This window comes from Trichechus manatus, unplaced genomic scaffold, assembly GCF_000243295.1.
Source record: "Trichechus manatus latirostris isolate Lorelei unplaced genomic scaffold, TriManLat1.0 scaffold00001, whole genome shotgun sequence".
NCBI classification, from domain to species: domain Eukaryota; kingdom Metazoa; phylum Chordata; class Mammalia; order Sirenia; family Trichechidae; genus Trichechus; species Trichechus manatus.
The window spans coordinates 11580588-11602770 of NW_004443937.1; the positions used below are offsets into that span (position 1 = coordinate 11580588).

At 46.2% G+C, this 22183-nt stretch overlaps 1 protein-coding gene and 1 non-coding gene across 2 annotated transcripts in view; both read right to left on the reverse strand.

Annotated features, from left to right (window-relative positions):
* Nucleotides 1–22183, reverse strand: part of VGLL4 (vestigial like family member 4) — a 76054-nt gene that overhangs the window by 4714 nt on the left and 49157 nt on the right. The window contains exon 3 of the mRNA XM_004368333.3: nucleotides 1621–1843. Within this exon, the coding sequence (XP_004368390.1) occupies nucleotides 1621–1843 (223 nt within the window). The remainder of the gene's footprint in view (nucleotides 1–1620; nucleotides 1844–22183) is intronic.
* Nucleotides 4924–4994, reverse strand: TRNAG-UCC (transfer RNA glycine (anticodon UCC)). Its single transcript has one exon. It is a non-coding gene; the product is annotated as a tRNA-Gly (tRNA).

The following is a 22183-nucleotide window of genomic DNA, read 5'->3' on the forward strand; positions in this document are numbered from 1 at the left end:
AAATGAAACAAAAGTCCTGGGAATGTGTGGTGGCTCTGAGCTGCTGGAGAGCAGAGCTGTGTCCTGCTCATCTTTCTGACCCCAGCACTGTACCTGGCACAGAACAGAAACGGAAACGCCTGTGCATTCAAAGCTGGGGTTTGTGAGGGCCCCTAGAAGCTACTTCCTCCAGGCCACCAAGCGCTAGAGACTACACACAGGTGCTCAGAGATTACAAAACCAAACACAACCAAACCCGTTGCCATTGAGTGGATTCCGACTCATAGTGACCCCATGGGATAGAGATTACATAGGGTTCAGAGATTACAGGTCTCTCATAAAACACATCTGGCCACGTCCCTCAACTGCTTAAAAACCCCTTAGGGCCTCTACAGAAAACAAACAAACAAAAAAAAAAAAACAGTTGCCATTGGCAACCCCATATGTGTCAGAGTAGAACTGTGCTCCATAGGGTTTTCAATGGCTGATCTTTCAGAAGTAGATTGCCAGGCCTTTCTTCTCAGGTGCCCCTGGGTGGAGGTGAGCCAAAAACCACTGAGCCAGCAAACATTTACTGAGGGCCTATGAGGCTGCAGGGCAGCGGTGGTTCAGTCGTAGATTCTCACCTTCCGTGTGAGAGACCCGGCTTTGAGTACCCACCAATGCACCTCATGCCCAGCCTCCACCCCTCTGTCAGAGGAGGCTTGCATGCTGCTATGATGCTGAACAGGTTTCAGTGGAACTTCCAAAGTAAGACTAGGAAGAAAGGCCTGGTGATCTACTTCCAAAAATCAGTCAATAAAAATTCTATGGGTCAGAATGGTCCGTTCTGAAACTGATCATGGGGATGGCTCAGGACCAGGCAGCGTTTCAGTCCAGTGTGCATGATGGGGTCACCATGAGTCAGAGGCTGACCGGACAGCACCCAACAACAACAAATTAGGTCGCGGGCACTGAGCAAGGCCTCAGAGGTTCAGAGAGGGAAATGCCACAGTCTAATGCAGTGATTCAAACTGCCTTGATGGTGAAGCCTCTCTTCATTATATATTTCCCCAGGAACCCCATTTTTAAAAAGTTTTTTTTTTTTTTTTCCTACCAAGCCAACTATATTAAGTAATCATTTAATTTCCTTTAATCTGCCAATCATGGATTTCTGACCAGCACGAGCTAACCCTGTCACCACTGACTTTAAGGATTCCAGCCCAGAGCAAAGAAGTCTGACACTTAGCTTCTTCATCTGTGTGACCTTATAATGGGTAAATGTAGGATTCTCACTATGATTATATTAATCCTAACAGAAACAGGCTTATCAGTGAAGACTGCTGGAAAACAACCTCAGTGAGGCCAAGCCTTCCATTTTGCAAAGAAAGAAACTAAGCCCCAAAGCCACTGAATGTCTGTTCTGAGGCCATTTCCTCATAAGAGGCAAGGCCCACGCCATTCCAGGTAGGAATTGAAATGCGATGAGCTCTAAGGAAGAGGGCACCTGCCCAGGCTCTCACTCCAAGTGCACAGCGAAGCTGCAGGTGGGACCGCTCCCCCTCCCCCTCAACCCTCCTCCTTCAAGCCCAGAGCCTCCGACTCACTGCCTGCCATTATTTTATCAAAACTGGCCCCCAGCCCTGCAGGGCAAAGGCATACCTGCTGCCGCTCGGCCGGGGCCAGCGTGGGTGAGATGCCGACTGGCCTGCTAGCGTCCATGCTGTTCTTGGTCAGGGCAAGGGGCTGCTCCAGCGTTAGGCTGGGGATAGACGCATACAGGTGGCTGCCGTGCAGGCTCACGGTGGGGGCCACCGCACGCTCGATGGGGCTGCGGCTCCGTTCCCGGTGGTCTTTCCGGCAGTCGCCATTGGCCGTCTTGTTCCTGAAACAGACAAATGAACACTCAGATGGGAACACCTGACATTTTCTGAGTGGTGAAGGGGACACTGATCATGTGCCAGGCACTTCATACTTACTATCTCATTTAATTTTTATCTTGTGATAAATATTATTATATTATTATCTCCACTCTGGGTAGTACAAACAGTTAACGTGCTCAGCTGCTAACCGAAAAGTCAGAAGTTCGAATCCACCCAGAGGTGCCTCAGAAGAAAGGCTTGGAGATCTACTTCCAAAAAGTCAGCCAATGAAAACTTTAGGGATCCCAATAGTCTGCTCCACAACTGATCATGGGGATGGTGCAGTACCAGGCAGAGTTTTGTTGCACTGTGTGTGGGGTCACCAGTCAGCAGCTAACAACAACAGCACAGTATACATATGGGGTCCTTGAATGATGGGGACAGCTAACACACTCAACTGCTAACTGAAAGGTTCAAGTCCACCCAGAGGTGCTTTGGAAGAAAGACCTGGTGATCTACATCCAAAACGATCAGCCACTGAAAACCCTATGGAGCAGAGTTCTACTCTGACACCCAGGGGAGTCACCATGAGTCAGGATCAACTCCACATCAACTAGTTTTTAAAAATCATGGGCCCTCAGGTATCCCTGCCAAGCAGCACACACGTGAGGTACCAAGGAGTGACAGCACAAGTAGGAACCACTGTGTGTATGGGGCCAGGTAAGCCTAGACTCACCAGTGAGAAGCTGGAGGGGAAGCTGCACCTCCAAGCACAGCTGAGGAAGCCAGGAATAGACACCTGCCCCTAACACTAGCAGGAAGAAGCTGGTCAGCCAAGTGATCGTCCAAAACCTTTTGGCTGAACAACGTTTCAGATGAGTGAGAGAATGAGCAAACCAACACTCTCTTCATGATGCTTGCACAACAGGCCCATCTGCCACAGGCATCCCGAGAGCACAGGCCCTGTGTGGGCACCGTTCACCTTCCCTTGGCCAGTGCTCGGGCTGACCCTCTACTGCGTAAGAGTGAGGGGGGCCACCAGGGTCACTGGCTGGTGAGGGGCAGGGGGACTGAATCAAGGCCAGCCCTTTGCAGTCCTCCATAACTTCCAGGGAGGGCTTCAAAACTAGCACATTTCCTTGGTGCTAGAAGAGAAAATTAACTAAAAACCAGTTGCTGTTTGAGTCAGCTCCAACTCATGGTGACCCCGTGTATAGCAGAGTAGAACTGTGCTCCACGGGGTTTTCTTTCTTCCTTTTTATTGTGGCAAATATGTATATAACAAATCATTTGCCATTTCAACATTCTTCATATGTACAATTCTGTGACATTAGTTAGGGTTATCATGTTCAACCATCACCGCTGTCTGTTTCCAAGTTCCCCATCACCTTTAACAGAAGCTCAGCATCCCCTAAGCAGTGAGTTCCCCTTCTCCCCTCCCTCCCACCTGCCCCTGGTAACCTCTGATTAACTTTGGTCTTTATGCAGTTGCCTACTCTAGATATTTCACAGAAGTGGGATCATACAATATTTTTCCCTTTGTGACTGACTTATTTCACTCTATTGTGAATAGAGGTGCAATAAACACTGGTGTAGAAGTATCTGTTTGCATTCCTGCTTTGAAGTCTTTTGGGTATATACCTAGGAGTGGAATTGCTGGGTCATATGATAATTCTATGTTTAACTTTTTGAAGAACCTCCAAACTGTTTTCCACAGTGACTGTACCATTTTATAATCCCACCAGCAATGGAAGAGGGTTCCACAGGATTTCCAATGGCTAATTTTTCAGAAATAGATCCCCCAGGCCTTTCTTCCGAGACAACTCTGGGTGGACTCGAACCTCCAACCTTTCAGTTAGCAGCTGAGCATGTTAACCGTTTGTACTACCTAGGGACTCCAGAAGGGAAAATCAACCCACCCCAGTACTGAGGAACTTCAGAGGAAATGCTTATTTGAGTGACATTTCTGCTATTTTCTTGCTGGTTTGCACTTTGTCTCTATAACTGAGTCAAGGACTTCCAAGCAGAGGTTGCTTAAGAGCCAGACTCATTAAATAAGAATACGCTGCATCTCCATATACTTCCCAGTTTGGAGATGTCTTCTCAGACCCGCCCTCTGCTTCACCAGCCACTCCAGCAGTCTGGTAGTCATTAGCATTTTGTGTGATGGCCGCTCACCAGTGTCTGCCTTCTTTCTCCAGGAGACTAGAAGGAGCTCCAAGGGGAAAGTGGGTCTCCCCATCTTGAGCTAAACAATTACCTCGCAGATCGACCCAATGCACCCAGGACACTCAGGAAGTCTGGCTCCTGTGTTTCACTCATCGAGCCCCAGCCACTTAAGTAGAGATAGAAATGCAACCCTTTGAGAGAGAAAACACTTTAAAACACGGCTGCATTTTCTTCTTTCCTTTCCTAGTGACACAAGATCTTTCTTATAAACATTATTTAAATGGGATGCAGGTAGGCTTCCAGGAGAGGCCTGTTTGCTCTGTACTCAGTAGTCTCAGGTTGCTCAGGGTCTTGTGTTCTGGTCTCCCCTCAGTTACCAGAGGGTCGCTATTCCCTGGAGTATGTGTGCCTGCCACTACTGGTAGCCCTTACCTTTCCCTTCTACCCATACCAGTTGCTGTTGAGTTGACCCTGACTCATGGGGACCACGTGTGTGTCAGAATAAAGCTGTGCTCCACAGGTTTTCAATGGCTGGTTTTTCAGAGACAGATCACCAGGACATTCTTCCAAAGTGCCTATGGGTGGACTTGAACCTCCAACCTTTTGGTTACCAGCCAACTGTTTTAACTGTTTGGACCACCCAGGGACTCCTTTCTCCCCATAGTGGGCCAAAAAGTTAGGCAACTAAGTTGGCTAGAATGATGTATGTTGTTGTTGGCTGCTGTTGAACCAGCCCCCGTGCACGATGATCCCATGTACAACGGAACAAAACACTTCCTGCTCCTGTGCCATCCTCATGATTGGTTGAGGATCGAACTGTTGTGATCCATAGGGTTTTCACGGGCTGATTTTCTGGAAGCTCTGCTGAAACCTGTTCAGCATCATGGCAACACACAAGCCTCCACTGACGGTCTGGTGGTGGCTGTGCATAAGGTGCAATGGCCAGGAATCGAACCCGGGTCTCCTGCATGGAAGGCAAGAATTCTACCACTGAACCACCACTGTCCTCCAGAGTGATGTGATGTAAGAGCAAGAATAAACAGGATCTGAGCGAGGACAGGGCCTACCACTGTGACCTTTCCTCATCCAATTCAACTACTTAGCAATCTTATTGGCTTGGAAAAGTGTAAGGGCTTTCCAGATCCTGCCTACAGGAAGGCAAGGCCCACGGGAAGGTCAGCCACAGGGCAGAGCTCCTACAGCTCGCCCAGGAGCCTGGGTCTCATTTCTGAATAGCGCAGCTCTATGTAAATAAGGTACCAGTTTTCTCTGACTACAACTGTCTGCACGTGTTTTCCATCATTAACTGAGACAAGAGGACAAACTGAGGTTTTAGAAAAGAGGTCAACCCTGAGAACATTACTGGGAAAGCATTCTCCCCTCACCCCCACGTTAGCGACTGTTGCCACAGTGGGTCTCCACCTGGGGGCCGGGACCCCCCCCGAGACACATGACAAATGGTGCAGGAATCCACGCGCACTCCAAGCACTGTTTATGCCTTGAATACATCATGTGTCCCCCACATGTATACTTAGTGCTTTCAAATGGGTGGAGATGTTGCTGAGATTAATAAAATATAAATTAATTTAAAATTCCTACTGCTACTAAATTCGTAGTAGTTTTTGTCATTATGTATTCTCTCAATGAATGATAGTTAAAAAAATACAACCGCTATCATACTTTTGGCATTAAGCAGAGTCCTTGTACCAGAGAAGGGATGGAAAACATTATGTCTCTCCTCTGTAAGGGAGCTACAGTGTCTGGCAAGGAGAGAAACCTAGGAAAGATCCCCTTATTTCTTTGCGCTTATCAACAGCAACAGAGGCATCAACATGGTGGTATTCTGTTTTGCGGAAGGGACTATATCAGGGGCCGTGGTCGCCCAGTGGTAGAATTCTCACCTTCCATGCAGGAGACCAGAGTTCAATTCCCAGCCAAGGCACCTCAAGCTCACCCACCACCCCTGTCTTATCAGTGGAGCCTTGCATGCTGCTATGATGCTGAACAGGTCTCCGTGGAGCTTCCAGACTAAGATGGGCTAGAAGTAAGGCCTGGTGATCAACTTCTGAAAATCAGCTAATGAAAGCCCTACGGATCACAATGGTTCGTTCCCCAGCTGACCGTGGGGATGGCACAGGACCGGGCTGCGTTTCGTTCCACTGTGCTCTGGGCTGCCATGAGTCAGGGGCCGAGACAGAAGACAAGTTCCTTCTAGACATGCCTGGTGTTATTAAGTGAACTGTCTCCCCAAAATCTATGTTGAATTTCTAACCCTGGTAACTGTGAACGTGGCCTTGTTTGGAAACAGGGTCTTTGAAGATGTTGTCAGTTAACATGAGGTCATGCTGGAGAGGACAGGTCCTAATCTAACCTGAGTGGTGTCCTTATAAAAAAGAAGAGACACAGAGACAGAGGAATAATTATCCTGCAGCCGCAAGCCAAGGAATGGCAGGGACTACCGGAAGTTAGAGAAACAAGAAAGGATCTTCCTCTGGAGCCTTGGTAGAGAGCATGGCCCTACAGACACCCTGAATTCAGATGTCCAGCCTCCAGAACTGAGACAATGGATTTGTTCTATAAGCCACCCGATGGGTGGTACCTGTCACAGCAGCACTAGGGCGCTAACACACGGGGAACGTGACTGACTCTCTGAACCACAGGCTGCTCAGGAGTTTCCATTATTATGTGTCTAGAATGGTGCCTGGCACACAGTAACTATTTTATGAATGAAAGGATCAAAAAGCAAACAAATTCTTAGGAGAAACCAGGACCAACTGGTCTGAGCGAGACAGAGGAGCTCGTGGAGCTGGTGCACCAAGACAGCACCTGGCTCGAAGGTTACCAGAGAAACCCGAGGAAGACACCTCCAACAAACATAAACCCACCAGAAATCAATGGTCTACAGACACCTTCCATCATCATTTCCCCTCCGTTCTTCCGGGCTGGCGCCGTGCCAGCGTTTATGATTCCATTCAAACCCTTTTGAAGGCACACTCTTAATTTACTCTACATTTTGCAGCAGATAACTGGGAAGTATTATAAAACTGTTCAGTGAAAAGATCAAATGCTACTTGGAAGAAGAAAGTGTCCCAGTTCAGATGGTTGTGAACACCAGGGAAGGGAGGTGGGATTGTCACATCCCTGAAAGATTGCCATCCAGCTCCTCACACACTGGCAGGGTGGGCGCTCACTTCCTCCCCGAGAGGCAATTCCATGATCGAAATGCTTCAGCGTAAGGTTCTGTCTCATAACGAATGAAATCTGCCTTCCAATGCCATTCTTTGATCCCAGGTTTGCCCTTTGGAAAAACTCAATGAAGTTGATTTCCTCTTCTACAGGATAGTCATCTGGCTATTGAAAACCTGCTTCTACATCAGCCTTGCCATCCCTAAATACTCCACCAAACAGAATTTCTTCATATGAGTCTACTATCAGATGTCTTCACATCCTGTCACCCACCTCTGCACATGCTCCAACTGAGTGGGGTCCCTAGCACTGGACGCAATACTCCATATGTAAGCTAAAGAACACAGCACACAGGAAATGATGAATTCCCTTCCATTCATGGCAGCCTATTTCTGGACCAAGGACATTGGTGGTTCAGTGGTAAAATTCTCGCCTTCCATGCAGGAGACCCGGGTTCGAGTCTCAGCCTACGTGACTTAGGTATAGCCACCACCCACCCGTCTGTAAGTGGAAGCTTGCGTGTTGCTCTGCTGCTAAACATGTTTCAGTGAAGCTTCCAGACAAAGACAGACTAAGAAGGCCTGGTGATCTACTTCTGAAAATTAGCCAATGAAAACCCTATGGATCACAACAGCCCAATCCCCAGCTGATCAAGGGCATGGCACAGGACCAGGGAGCATTTCATTCTGTGGTGCGTGGGGTCATCATGAGTTGGGGCCGACTCAGTGGCAGCTAACAACAACAGTAACAGCAACATTTCTGGACCAAAAACCAAAGTATTGGTCTAATAAGTAACAGAAGAGAATATTCCAAAGCGGGATTATCCCAGGACCTGCAGTCACTAGAACTACACGTGGAACAATACAACCCCAGATGCCAGCGGTTAACGCAACCGCGTGTCACCTAGTGTCTGAGCACCTGAAGTCCGCGTAGCATTTTTTCCTTGTAACTCAGTTCTAGTGACCCCTACTGGCTAAGCAGCTGATATTTAAGTGAGTTACTACGCACATTTGGGTCAGAGACAAAGAAACAGTCAAATTTCCAAAAATAAGAAAAAGAAAAATCAAATTTCCTTCCTTTGGTATTTGGTTTATTACAATTCCCTGCTCTCCAATACCCACCCCCTCAACCACATTCCCACAGCTGACTGTAAGCAGCCGCCCCCAAGTGTCCAGCCCAGAGGTGGGAGGAACCAATTTCAAATCATTTCGTGGACATCTTGATATTAGAAGGCAATCCCTAACTCAATAAATACATTCAACACTAAATCAATTTTAGAGAGGCAGCTTTTTATAAAAGCTGACTGACATCAGAAACTTTGCAGACAAACTTAAATTACTGAGTTAAATTATTATACAACTGCACACCCACTCCTCATTTATTGACTATCTCATCTGACATTTTGCATTTACAACAATAGTAAAAAATCCACTACCCAACTATTTTATGCATTAATGATGCATGTCTGGCAGTAATGAGTGCGAAGGTGCAAGGCAAGAGTAATGCTGGCTATGATGGTTAAGGTTATATGTCAACTTGGCTGGGCCATGATTCTCAGTGGTCTGGCAGTTACGTGATGATGTAGTCATCTTTCATTTTGTGATCTGATGTGGTCATCCTCCATTTTTGCATAGTGCCGATTTTCACGTAATGACCTGGTCTTCGGAACCTAACCATGTCGGTAAGTGAGGAGTGGGTGTACTAAAAAGTCTGAAAATTTACGTACTGTATATGGAAAGTGATTAACTATCCGTCCAATAAGAGATCGTGAGACATCCCCCACATATTCTTTAAAATGGTAATAATAAAGGACCATAAGGACTTTCCATCTGAGAGCAAAGTATTCAGTGTGTTAGTTCTCAGCAGGGGTCCCTTGGAGCAGGGTTTTATAAGCATCCAGGCGTGTGGACTGAGCTCCATCTTTCCAAAAACTAGAAAAAGAAGGTTGGCTAAGCTTTAATTTATCTTTTAAATGTACATTGCATTATAGGAACAAGATTTAAGTTTCTTAAAGGAAAGATCATTTTAAGGAGTTCCAGGTGCTTAGAAAGGCTACTAATATATCGTCAATTGATATACTAAGTACAAATCAATCTCCTCTATTAAAGCAAAGTTCCCAACAGACCTGGGAAAGACAGCACAGGGGGCCTAGTTCATTTTCCTCTGTGTTATAAAACTAAGTTTCTTCAAAAATATTCTCATTTTCAAGCTCTTCCTGGAATTCAGCATTAACTTTCCCTGAGCTGTCCACTGGCAAGGTCCCCGGGTGGCACAAGCAGTTTGTTCTCAACTACTAACCTAAAAGCTGGCGGTTCAGACCCACCCTGCAGTGCTGCAGAAGAAAGGCTTCCATAAGGCTTCATGGAAGATCTGTTTCCATAAAGATCACAGCCAAGAAAACCCTATGGAGCAGTCCTTCTCTCCAACACATGAAGTTGTCATGAGTCAGAATCGACCCAATGGCAACGGGCTGGATTTCTGGGCTGTCCACTTAGCTTAACTGAAACATCACAAATATCTAAGGACAGTCTCCTGGCTGTTCAAATCATATTTCACCCAAAATCTAAAATCCTGAAAAGAAGAAGATGGAAAAAGAGGAACCTAGGGGCATCTGATGATTCCACTGAACACCGAGACAGCATTTCTTTTCCAAAGTCGAGTTGATGATTCTAAAATTGCCGTGGAAGAACCCAGAGGGCTATACCACCCTCCCAGAGTCCCCAGGGACATACACCTTCCTCTTTGTGAGGAATTCCAACACCAGATAGCTAATGGTTCATCTTAACTACTCTTTAAGTTAAAACCACCTGCCCAGTAGGGGGCAGTGGTGGTCCAATGGTGGAATTCTCACCTTCCATGTGGGAGACCCAGGTTTGATTCCTGACCAATGCACCTCATGCACAGGCACTACCCGTCTGTCAGTGGAGGCTTGTGTGCTGCTATGATGTTGAACAGGTTTCAGCGGAGCTACCAGACTGAGACTAGGAAGAAAGGCCGAGTGCTCTACTTCTGAAACTCAGGCAATGAAAACTCTATGGATCCCACCAGTCCGATCCATAAGCGATCATGGGGATGGTGCAGGACCAGGCAGCGTTTCATTCCATCATGCATGCGGTTGCCAGGAGTCGGGGGCTGACTCAACAGCAGCTAACAACCACTCACCCCCGCAACAGTAATCACACTGCAGCTTTCAATTATTAGGCACAAATATCATAATCTCAGCGAGCTGAACTCCCTTCTGCCCCGCAAGCTACCGACCTCTTCTTTATTACTTACTGCAGCTGAGAAGGGAATATAAAAGCTTAGCACATAATAGACTCATTACAGTTTATTCACCTGAACTGAAGTTAATCCTTAGTCCTTAGAAGTTGTGACAAGTCATTGGTAGTAAAGAAGGTTGGAACTACAGGATGCATTCATCACTTCATGTTTGCCCCTCTCCACTAGAGAAAAATAAAAGGTTTCTAAGAGAATGTCCGTCCACAACAACAAAATGCCAAGACTTTGTAAAAACAATCCAAGTGGCTCATGAGAGAAATGGTCAGTAATAATGTAAACACTTGGCACTCAAATTAAATAAACAGCAATCACCTATCATTACCTTCAGCAAAGCCTAGCACACAGTGGCACCCACTGTCAATGGTGGTGTAATCAATGGTGAGCACTCCGGGTGACTCCCAAGCTGAGTACTTGTGGGTTCTCATTTCTCACTATGAGCCTTTAAAAATGACTTTGAGTCATCCGAGGATGGCTAATGTTAATAATAGCGATCGCTGCCATTTCTAGGCCATCAGCACAGTTTCCCAAAGTGCTTTTCACATATATGACTGTTAAGAGATCTTCTTCAATCTGCAACTCTCCCGTAATGCCAGGAAAATGCATTTTTGAAGTACGAGACTGAAGCCTCGCTGTACCTATCTGTGCAGGTTCGTGGGTGCACCTGGACACCCCACTTCCAGGCAGCGAGCAAGTTACTTCACTCTCCATGTTAACCTCAGTTCAGCTTCCTTTCAGCGCAGGAGTGGGGGGTGGAGGAGGCTGCTCTGTGGAGTTATTTTACAAGTTACTGTTAGATGTTTTAAAAAGCATTCATTTTCTATTAAATGTGAACGATCTCTCAATCTCTAATTGATCTTGCACTCCCAGGCAACTAGAGAAGAGCAACTCAAATAAAATTCCACTGAGGGTCGTGGTCAAATAACTGAGGTCGAAACCTCCAGCCTTCAATTGTGGCCAAGTGCTTTTATTTCCCTTGTAATTTTCTTTAAGCATAAATACTAAACCTAAAACATACCCCCTTTTGGAGGAAGGCCTGGCAGCTGTACTGAACAGGAAGAAAGAGCTCACTGTACTCCCCAAATCAGCAGCCACTTGAAACCGCGCACCATTGTCTGGAGACAGTCACATGATAGCCCGGCCTTGCAGCAACATGTCAGCCACCACCTGAAACTTTGTTACTTCCAATTCATTAAGGAAACAATTACCAGCGTGCATGAGCCCTCCCGGGACCCATGTGCGATGCACAGCCAGCCCTGCAGACCCTACAACGGCCCCCTCTCCTTCCGCTCCCCTCTCAGAAGAAACTGTACATGACATGGATCTGATTGGGACAAGGTGCCAGGAGAGGGATGAGAAGGAAAATCACTGCTGTCCCTTCTTGAGCAAAACTAACTCTCCTTCTCCCAGCACTTGCTGCCTCACAGTTTAAATTAATTACAGCTGAAAATACAGGGTTGCCATCTGGTTTGAAAAAGCAAGGATAAGGGAATAAAATGAAAGGGTTTTTGGTACTAACCTCACTTTAATCATTGCCAAAGAGCTTGAAGACAGCCCAGCGTCCTCCCACAAGAAAGCCTGGGGCCCCACAAACTTGGCAAGCGGTCCAGGCTCAAACCCAGGAGAGGCAGGGCGCTGTCAGAATAAGAGTCCCTGCCTGTGAGGAGAGGCGAGGGGCCGCGGCCCCCGCGCAGGAAGAAAGTTTCCTCCAGGTCCCGGAATAGGTGAGGGGCCCCTGGGAGGGGTTATTGGCAGAGCACGTCCTGCCAAAACGTGACGTGCGTGGTGACCATGACATGCGTGGTGACCGTTCCAGTGTTCCATCTTGTGGGGAAATAGATATGCTGTTAGAATGACAGCATGTGATTTCCTCTTTCTTTGTTTCTGCATCTTCCATAACATAAGGCTTTCATAAAACTCTAATACGAGGCTGAACAAAGCACAGGCGAGGAAGGCTGCCGGAGAAGGCAGAGGGGGAATGCCAGACATCCCTGAGTCTCTGGCTGCAGCAGCCTCACGTGTGTTTTGCAGGAAGCAACTTCCTTTTGCTTTCCTCACTTCAGGAGAGTTCTAGAAACGAGGCTCTTCTCTACCAGTGCTCTCAATCGGCAGAGAAATGCTGACTATGGCACAGGGAAGGTGGAAGCCCCTCAGCGATCCTCCTCACTTGTCGTGACGAGCTTTAGATGGGTGTAAAAAGCTGCCAAGTCTGTGGGTTTCTTAACCCTAGCCTAACGTCAGAGTCCAGGGAAGTGGGGCATCAGTTGGATTTTCAGCCCAATTTAAATTGCTACCTGCCCTCTACCTGAGTTCTCTTAGACCCAGGTTGGTTTTGCAAACAAAACTTATATGTACTTGGGCCTACGTGTTTTCAGAAAATAATACCAACTAAGGCAGTGTGGTATCTACTGGAGTAAGTTCTGGTCAATCAGTGATTGTCTTCTAGAAATCAGAGATTAGAACTGTAACAGAGCATTTGTTCTGGGGGGAAAAAAAACCCATCTTCAACCCAAAAACGATGCAAGGGTTGACTTCCAAATCCTGCCCTGACACAGTCATTGTCTATAGCAACGGTGTCCACAACATTCAAAATCTCAGGAGCGTAACTTTCTAGTAAATGGTCCATCTGTCAAACCACAAGAAACATCTGGCAAAATGGTTAAATAAAACAGAGAACTTCTGATTTCTGAGCTTGCTTATGGTACCCAGCAAGAGACCATGACAACAGATACTAAACGCATGCTGACCACCACAGAGCTCAGCGTGCTTGTGAAAAGATCGGGGGGGGGGGGGGGTGTAACTCAGGAAACGCTGGGCTGCAGTCCTGTTCTTTCGTCTGATGACGGTGTCCTCGTTTCCCCTGCCTCACAGGGACTGTGGTGACAGCTTCCTGCCAGGAAGGGCTCTCCTCCCTCAGCCCTGCATCACTGCCCATCACTACCTGACAACACGCTCTCAGGACTAGCTCACTGTCCTCCTCTAACCAAGTTCCTCTTGGAACCCCTGGGTGGTGCGAACAGTTCGTGTCTTGGCTGTTCACCAAAAGGCTGGAGGTTCAAAGTCCACCCAGAGGCATCTCACAAGACAGGCTTGTTGTTCTACTTCCAAAACACCACCCATTGAAAACCTGTGGAGCACAGTTCTGCTCTGACACACATGGGGTGGCCACAAGTCAGGGTTGACTTGATGCCAACTGGTAAACCAAGGTCCTCAGAACCTGCAAACTCCTTCACTGACACATCCCCCCAATGCCAAAGACAAAATAAGCATTCAGGAATGTCTGAATAAATGCACTGATGATGTAACATACAAATGATAAATTTCTCATCCTTCCACAGCTAAAATCTATCAAGCATGGCCAACCATCCTACCTTGAAGATCCACCCTAGATATGTTACAAGGTATTATCATCTAACACTTTCTGTTCTTTTCAGAACATTCTAGAAGCCCTTTCCATTAAAGAAAAGGTTTATTGATTTGACCATATCCAAGGCAAAAACATCTACTTTTGAAACACACAGTAAATAAAATTGAAAACAATAACTGGTTATTTTCCTTCTGCATCTTACAGAGGATCCTTAGTATAAAGATTTGTTAACATATCAATAGAAGGGCGATCACCCTAATTTAAAAAAGACAAAGATATAATAAACAGGATAGAAGAAATATAAATGCCCAGTAAGCACATAAGGAGAAAATTCAAGTTGCCGAGTAGTCAAAAATTAAAAAAAAAAAAGCACATTAAAACAACGACAGTGTTTCCCCATGAATAAACATAAGCAGTTGCCTTTGTGACCATGCCTGGGAGAGGCTCACCCATACAGATGCAAGCGGGAATGTAAACTCTGTAAACTCGTAAGCTTCCCAGAGTTCAAACTGGCAGAAGGCATAGAAAAAACAGAAATGGGTGCCCTCTGACCTAGAAATTCCACTTCTAGAAAAATGGGAAGTATGTACTATGAACACGGTGGAAATACAGAGATCTCCACAGAAGTTTTGCAAAAAGTAGGGAAACACTGTAAACAACCCAATTATCTGTCTTTGTTAAAAAGTTATTTTGGTTATAAGCAACATAAAACAACGCTAGCTTGCTAGCTTAAGGAAAAAAAGGGAGGGGAATTTACTGGAAGAATACTGTGATATTTCTTGGAAATGAAAAGAAAAAAACGGGGGTGGGGGCAGCCTGGGGGTCTGGGCCACTGGAGGTGGCAGTCTCCCTACAGGCCTCTGTAGTCAGGGTTGCTCTGCTGGGAGGCCGGACCACCAGCCACTGCAGTCACCAGAGAGGAAGTTATGCTTCTCGCTTTTAGCTCCTGCGTATGTACCAGCATGATGCGTTTCCCTCCTCCAACAGCAGCTCTACTAAAGAGTTATTTGTATCAACAGGTCTCTTAGAAATTCCCAGATCATTTTATTATATATCAAATGCCCCTCACCCACACAAACGCTAGCAGTTTTCACAGTCAAAAGATTTGACTTGAGCTTCAAACGAATTATTTGTTGGTAAGAAATCACGGTTCTTACAGGAAAGCAACCTATTAGGGTTTTGAAGTTTGAGAAGAAAAAGAATAGGGAACTCCTTCACCTTCCTCGTGGAAAAAAAGTGAAGGTTCTAGTTGTTTTTGTTAAGTAAAACTGTGGGAATTGTTGGCTAGAAATAGAAAGACAGAAATCAGCCTTCAGGGCAGTGATACAATTTTATGAAAAGGTGATTTAGCAGGCACAAAAATTTTAATTTACTTGCATAGTCCTCAGCCACCCGTGTTCCACATCTTTTGGCCCCGCCTTTAACATGCTGTCTCTCCCTTCCCCTTGTCCCTTCCTCTGTCCACTGTATCTCAACTCATGTTTCCCACCACATCACTTCCAGCTGCCTTCAAACTGACTCCTGGAGACGTCATGTGTGTCATAGCAGAACTGTGCTCCATAGGATTGTCAGTGGAAGATTTTTCAGAAGTAGATTGCCAGGCCTTTCTTCCGAGGCACCTCTAGTGGACTCCAACCTCCAGTTTTCTGTTAGCAGCCAAGCACATTGTCTGCAGCACCCAGGGACCCCGAAGTGTCACTCTAGAGAGCTGGATTTTATTTCGTAGCTGAGCAGGAGGTATAGCCGCCGCCCACGGCTGAACTCTGCAATGTTCTCCTATCGGGCTCTCAAGAAATACCTGTTAACTGAGAAGCTGCATGGCTACCGGCCCCTTCTAACAATGTCTCCATTACCTAGGTGTATCCAAGTCGACTGTTAGCTCCTAGAGAGCGGAGAATCTTTGTGTTTCAGTCATTTGATGCAGCTTGCTCAAAAGCCTAACACACGATCCCGCAGTGTCATTCCGAACTAACATACGGGGAGAGATGGTTACTAGTGATGCAAGAGCAAAGTTCTCACACAAGAACAAATAAACACAATAATGAATCTAGCAGAAATTCATGGAAAAACACTTTGGCTTTGAGAACTTTTTTGGGCAAATCTGAAAAATACCAGAAGTAGTAAACACTTGTGCAGAGATCTGTTTGCTTTTCTTACTTTTGCATGAACAACTCTACCCTTTGGGTCGATCTCCACCCAGAAGAAATGTCTGGCCACCTCTCTGGCTTGTAAGACTCACCCAAGTGTACAGACTTTCTCGTTTCTATGCACCTCGCCTTCTGTTTATGCTGGGGCTGGGGCCACGTGCATAAAAAGAAATATAAGGAGAAGAGTGAAAAAAGTCCTCTCCTCCATACAATAAGTTTGGGAGGCTTACCACTCAGAGTCAACGCTGGGATTAAAATCATTTCATCTGAAACAAGCCTCACAAGCAGGGCTACTGACATGGATCACAGGTTGTACATCTGCCAGTTACAAGGTATTTCCGTGTTCCTGTTGTGGAGAGCTAGGTGTGGGCACGGGAGGACAGCAGAGATGGGACTCTCTGTGTCCCAGCATGGTCACTGGGATAAACATCAAGGTCACAGAGCAAAAATGGAAGTACAGTAATTGGTGCCACTCAGGTTTGTCACCTGTTGAAAGCAATTGTTAAAACCTGTCCCAGTCAAAGGGAAGAATGTCTCAGCTGTGCTCGCAGAATGACTCATTTTTCACTCACTCACTTACCCAGCACTAGTCATCAGCCAATGAGCCCTGGTGGTATAATGGTTAAGTGCTCGGCTGCTAACCGAGAGGTTGGTGGTTTGAACCCGCCAGCAGCACCCCAGGAGAAAAGACCTGGTGATCTGCTCCCGTAAAGACTGCAGCCTAGGAAACCCTATGGGGCAGTTCTACCCTGTCTTACAGGGTTGCTATCAGTTGGAATCACTCGACGACACACAACAAGATAATTGAGCAGGGAAAACCCTGTGGATCACAACAGTTCAATCCACAACTGATCGTGGGCACGGCACAAGACCAGGCAGTGTTTCATTCTGTTGCTCCATGGAAGCTACCAACATCAACAGTAGGTAAGTGTCAACACTGTTTATTACTATGACTGTTATTGTCGGTATTAGTGATACGGACATATTAAGACTCAGTCCCTGTCTGTGAGGAACTAACAGTCTGGTGAAGGAGGCAGACAAGTGGGCACACAATTATAGCAAAATGTCATCATTTTATATGAAGAAGTGCTAACCTCTAAGCAGAAGGCGTTGCCATTTGCCAAGAAAAGGAGGCAAGAAAATGTACCAGGACATGAACAAGTCCATGTGACCAGGTACAGCTGGGCAAAGGAACGACCTACAAGTAAGGGAGGTGCTCATGGACACGGGGGTCTGTTCATGTCATCCTGTAGCTGACCAGAGGCATGGGTAGACTCCACGCAGAAATTACTATTTCAGAAACCTTCATCTGGCACTTCAGTGCCAGGAAGACCAACAGGAGGTTGCTGCCTTGGAAATGGGGTCTAAACTATGGCCCAGGGCAGTAACTACGAAAAAAAAACGTTTAGCTGACTGATTTAACAGGCTGTGGTGATAGCTTTGGTACCCTAGGTGGTGCCAACAGTTAACGTGCTTGGCTATAATCAAAAAGTTGGCGGTTCAAATCCACCCAAAGGTACCTCAGAAGAAATGCCTGGTGATCTACTTCTGAAAAACCAGCCACTGAAAACCCTATGGAGCACAGTTCTACTCTGACACAAGGAGGTGACATAAGTCCAAATCCACTTGACAACAAGTGGTTGATTTTTTTTTTGGTGGTGGGGGGGTGAGGGATTAGATACGGGAACTGTGATAAAAGGAGAGAAGGGCGATCTCCAGGTAGATCTGCCTTGGGAAAATGGGACTATAGTTGTACCAGTCATGAAGATGGGGGACAGAAGATAAGGAGCAGGACTGGTAAAGTGCTGGGAGAAGAAGAAAGGAGCTACTAAAATGCATTCCAGTTAAATGCACAGCTGACATGCTGCAGACAGGTGGGGCTACGGATTTGAGGGTTGGGTCTCAGATGGAGATAAAGACTTGGGAATTGTCAACCTACAGTAGTAATTCAAGCCATGAGCTTGCATATGACTTGTTAGAACGGTCTTGTTTTAGTGACCTAGTGCTGCTGTAACAGAAATACCACCCAAGTGGGTGGCTGTGAAGAGCAGAAATTTATTTTCTCACAGTTCAAAAACACCCAAGCCTGTTGCCTGAATTCAGGGTGTGGCTCTAGAGGGCAGTCCCTTCCTTGTCTAGTTCAGCTTGTTCCTGCTTCTGTTGTGTGCCATGGCCTTGATTCCGCCTCAGAGAGGCGCTATTTCAGCTGCCAGTAGCCAGTAGGAGCCCTGGTGGCACAGTGGTTAAGCGTTCGGCTGCAAACCAAAAGGCCGGCAGTTCGAATCTACCAGCTGCTCCTTGGAAACCCTATGGGGCAGTTTTACTCTGTCCTATAGGGTCACTATGAGTTGGAATCGACTCGACGACAATAGGTTTGGTTTTGGGTTTAGCAACCAGCAATCCTTAGAGTTCCTGAGCTTATAGATTCATCTGCCTGGTCATCTTCAGACAGAGTCTGTCTTTTCTGTGTCTGCTTTCTCGTCTCTGTGTCTAGTCTGCTCTCTCGTCTCTGTGTCTAGTCTGCTCTTTTTATCTCTCTGAAGTGATTAGGTTTAAGGCACACCCTACACTGATGTGGCCTCATTAACATAACAAAGAAACCACTATTTCCAAATGGAATCATATCCACAGGTACAGGGGTTAGGATCCCAAATACATATTTTGGGGAGACACAATTCAATCCATCACATGTCTGTACCATGAGAAGGGCAGAGCCCTGGAGAATAGCAATAACGGCCGTCTGTGAAAGATCCTGAGAGGCGTGCCCACAGAAGTAGGAGGGGAACCAGAGAAAGCACGGAAACCATGGGCAGAGAGACTTTCAAGAAAGAGGAAGTCAAACATGATAAGGAATTACAAATGTCCCAGGGATGTGGCAATGAGTAGGCCACTGGTGAATGTAGGGAAAGAAGTTTCATCATAATTGCTGGTACGGATAACAGACAACGTGGAAGTGGGGAGTGGGTACAGAAGTGACAGTGTCTACTCTCTAGAAACAGCTATGAAGGAAGGAGACAGGTAGGGATGGAAGATAGGGGGACAAAGGGCCACGGAAGAAGGACAGGGCCTCAAGTTTCCTCAATTTCTCTGGCCTCCGTGAATCTCCCCAAAAGCCCCAAGCGTTAAAGACAGCACCCAAGAGTCCCAAATCAAGGAAACGTGCAACCATTTCAATACTTTCAGCTTTGCGAGTCTGAATGTCCATGTGTACCAGAATTTTGAAATCAAAATGAAACGCTCATTTTGTTAGACAATGTTTGGCAAGGCTGCACCATAGGTCTTATGAAAAAAGGAATAAAGGATCCTATAGCCAACTACATGCGAGAAACTCTGCGTTAGATAAGGTTTCTGTGTCGCTGTTAGCTGCCATCGAGTCAGCTCTGGCTCGTGGCGACCTTACGTACAACAGAACAGTCCTGCGCCATCTTCATGACTGTTGGTATGCTTGCATCCGTTGTTACGGCTACTGGGTCAGTCAGTCCATATCACTGGGGGGTCCCCTCATTTTCGTTGGCCCTCTAATTTACCAAACGTGATGTCCTTTATTGGCAATTATTTCTTTAGGACTTCTCAACTCTGAAATGTGCTAAGGTGCACTGGAGACCAGGGAGATCAGGTATAGTACTTCCCAAACTTTGACCAGGGGACACTTTTTTCCTTTACAGCATCTTGAGGGAAGAGCATTCTGAGACAATATACGAGCAACTGAGGGTTGCCTCAGATGCAGCCAAGGAAGTTACCCCAAACAAGTTGGAAAACTCATGGCCACGCCCTGATGCGTTCAAGGACAGTTGATTTAGGGAAGCAGTGAGGTTTTAGCTCTCAGACTTGTTTCTGAAGTTTCTCCCACTTGGCCCTGACCCCCGTTACTGGACCTGGTTTCCACGTGGATCCCTGAGCTGTATTTCTCAGGTCTCTTCAAGGAAGGGAAGGCAAGAGGCAGTGTAACCTGGAGGAGAGCACAGCAGGAAAACGTAGTTCCCTCCTATTCTGCAGTGCATTTGCCTGTCAGGGCTCGGAAGGCTTGGATCCAGAATTCAGATCCCTTGTTTGGCAAAGTTTCTAGCTACTGCCAAACCCAGGACATTACTGCAACATTAAGTTCTCTAATTATGCTTTGGAGACAATCTGTGAAGAAATTTCAAAACGAAGAGTGTTTGGGTTTTGTTTTGTTTTTTTTAAACCCAAAGATACAGCAGAGTAGACAGACACCAAGTACTGCCGTTTATGAAGTAAAAGCTACACTATACACAGCACGTGGGGCTTATAAACGACCTTGCTAGGTTCCAGCTGCATGTAGTACAGGCAAATAATCACTTTATAAGCAAGATCCCAGAGAAAAACAAAAGAATCATCAACACCCACACATAAGCAAATGTCTTAGCATTCGTCCTTCTGGCCCTTAATCAACTCTAATAAGGTGGTGGTGATGTTAGCTGCCATCGGGTCTGCTTGGACTCATGGCGACCCCATGTACAACAGAACAAAACATTGCCTGGGCTACCTTTATGATCATTGGTATGCTCCAGTCCCTTGTGTAGTAAGTAGCTTCCAACCTAAGGGGCTCATCTTCCACCACTGTATCAAACAATGTTCTGTTGTGATCCACAGAGCTCTCATTGGCTAATTTTTGGAAGTAGATCGAAAGGCCTTTGTTCCTAGTCTGTCTTAGTCTGGAAGCTCTGCTAAAATCTGCCACCACAGCTAACTGTTATGGATTGAACTGTGTTCCCCCCACAAAAAAAGTGTGTCAACTTGGCTAGTCCATGATTCCCAGTATTGTGTGATTGTCCACCATTTTGTCATCTGATGTGATTTTCCTATGTGTTGTAAATCCTATCCCTATGATGTTACTGAGGTGGGATTAGCGGCAGTTATCTTAATGAGGCAGGACTCAACTACAAGATTAGGTTGTGTCTTAAGTCAATCTCTTTTGAGATATAGAAGACAGAAGCCAGCAGGGAGATGGGACCTCATACCACTAAGAAACAAGAGCCAGGATAACAGCCTGTCCTTTGAACCCAGGGTTCCTGCGCTGAGAAGCTCCTAGACCAGGGGAAGATTGATGACAAGGACCTTCCCCCAGAGCCAACACAGACAGAAAGCCTTCCCCTGGGGCTGGCACCCTGAATTTGGACTTCTAGCCTCCTAGACTGTAAGAGAATAAACTCCTCTTTGTTGAAACCATCCACGTGTAGTATTTCTGCTACGGCAGCACTAGATAACTAAGACAGTGACCCTGCTGATATTTGAAATACCAGTGGCACAGCTTCCAGCATCACAGCAACATGCAAGCCACCACAGTACGACAGACTGGCAGATGGGTGGCACCAACACATCTGTATACATTCAGGACAGCCCAGCTTTATAGTCCAACAAGAAGAATTCTGTGAGATCATAAAAGCAACATCAAGATTAATCCTCTTTGTACGAAACAGCTGCAATCTGTGTTCCCAGAGCAGAAGCATCATGAAAACAGCACTCTAAAAAGAGCTTATGCACTCAGAGGAGGACGGGAGGGGGACAACAATCGTGTTGTGTTTTCTCAATTTTTGAACAAATGCCTTTGATTCAACCCATAAATCTAAAAATACTTCCCTCTCCCCTTTTTTTTTTTTCAGTTTCATGGGGCATTTTAAAACCTACTTGCTAATGGGAAGTTCTCTCACATATCGTGAATGTTCTTTAATAGGTATTCCTCTTTAGTAAAAACACCCTCATGCCTCAAGGTTCTCTTCCCACTTTTATAAACTTCATATGGATTAGAACCACACAGGCAAAAAACGTTCCCCTGAAACAATTCGACAAAGTCCCCGGTGCCTGCTAGAACAGACAGATGGATGACAGTGACTTTATTCTGCTTCTTTGCTTCTTGGCACCCCCTGGCATTTCTTCATCCCATGTGTTATTTGGCCAGAAAATCGCAGGTAACAGGATGGCTACCTGCCTCTCTGGCTTGCCGTGAAGACTCTTAAGGCAGAAATGATGCCTGCAGGGAAAAGGCTGATGTCAGCTCTTAAGAGCACGGCTCCCTGCGAGGATAAGGAGGTCTTTGTTTTCAGCTGAACTGTGAAAATGAGAAAATGCCTCTAGTCTGACAAACAAGAAACCCACACAACATAGGTCAGGCCCGTGACCTTTACTTAAAGGTACCACACTTCATTACTGAAACACTTCCAGCAACACGCACAGATGCAGGGAACATTACACGGCGGGGG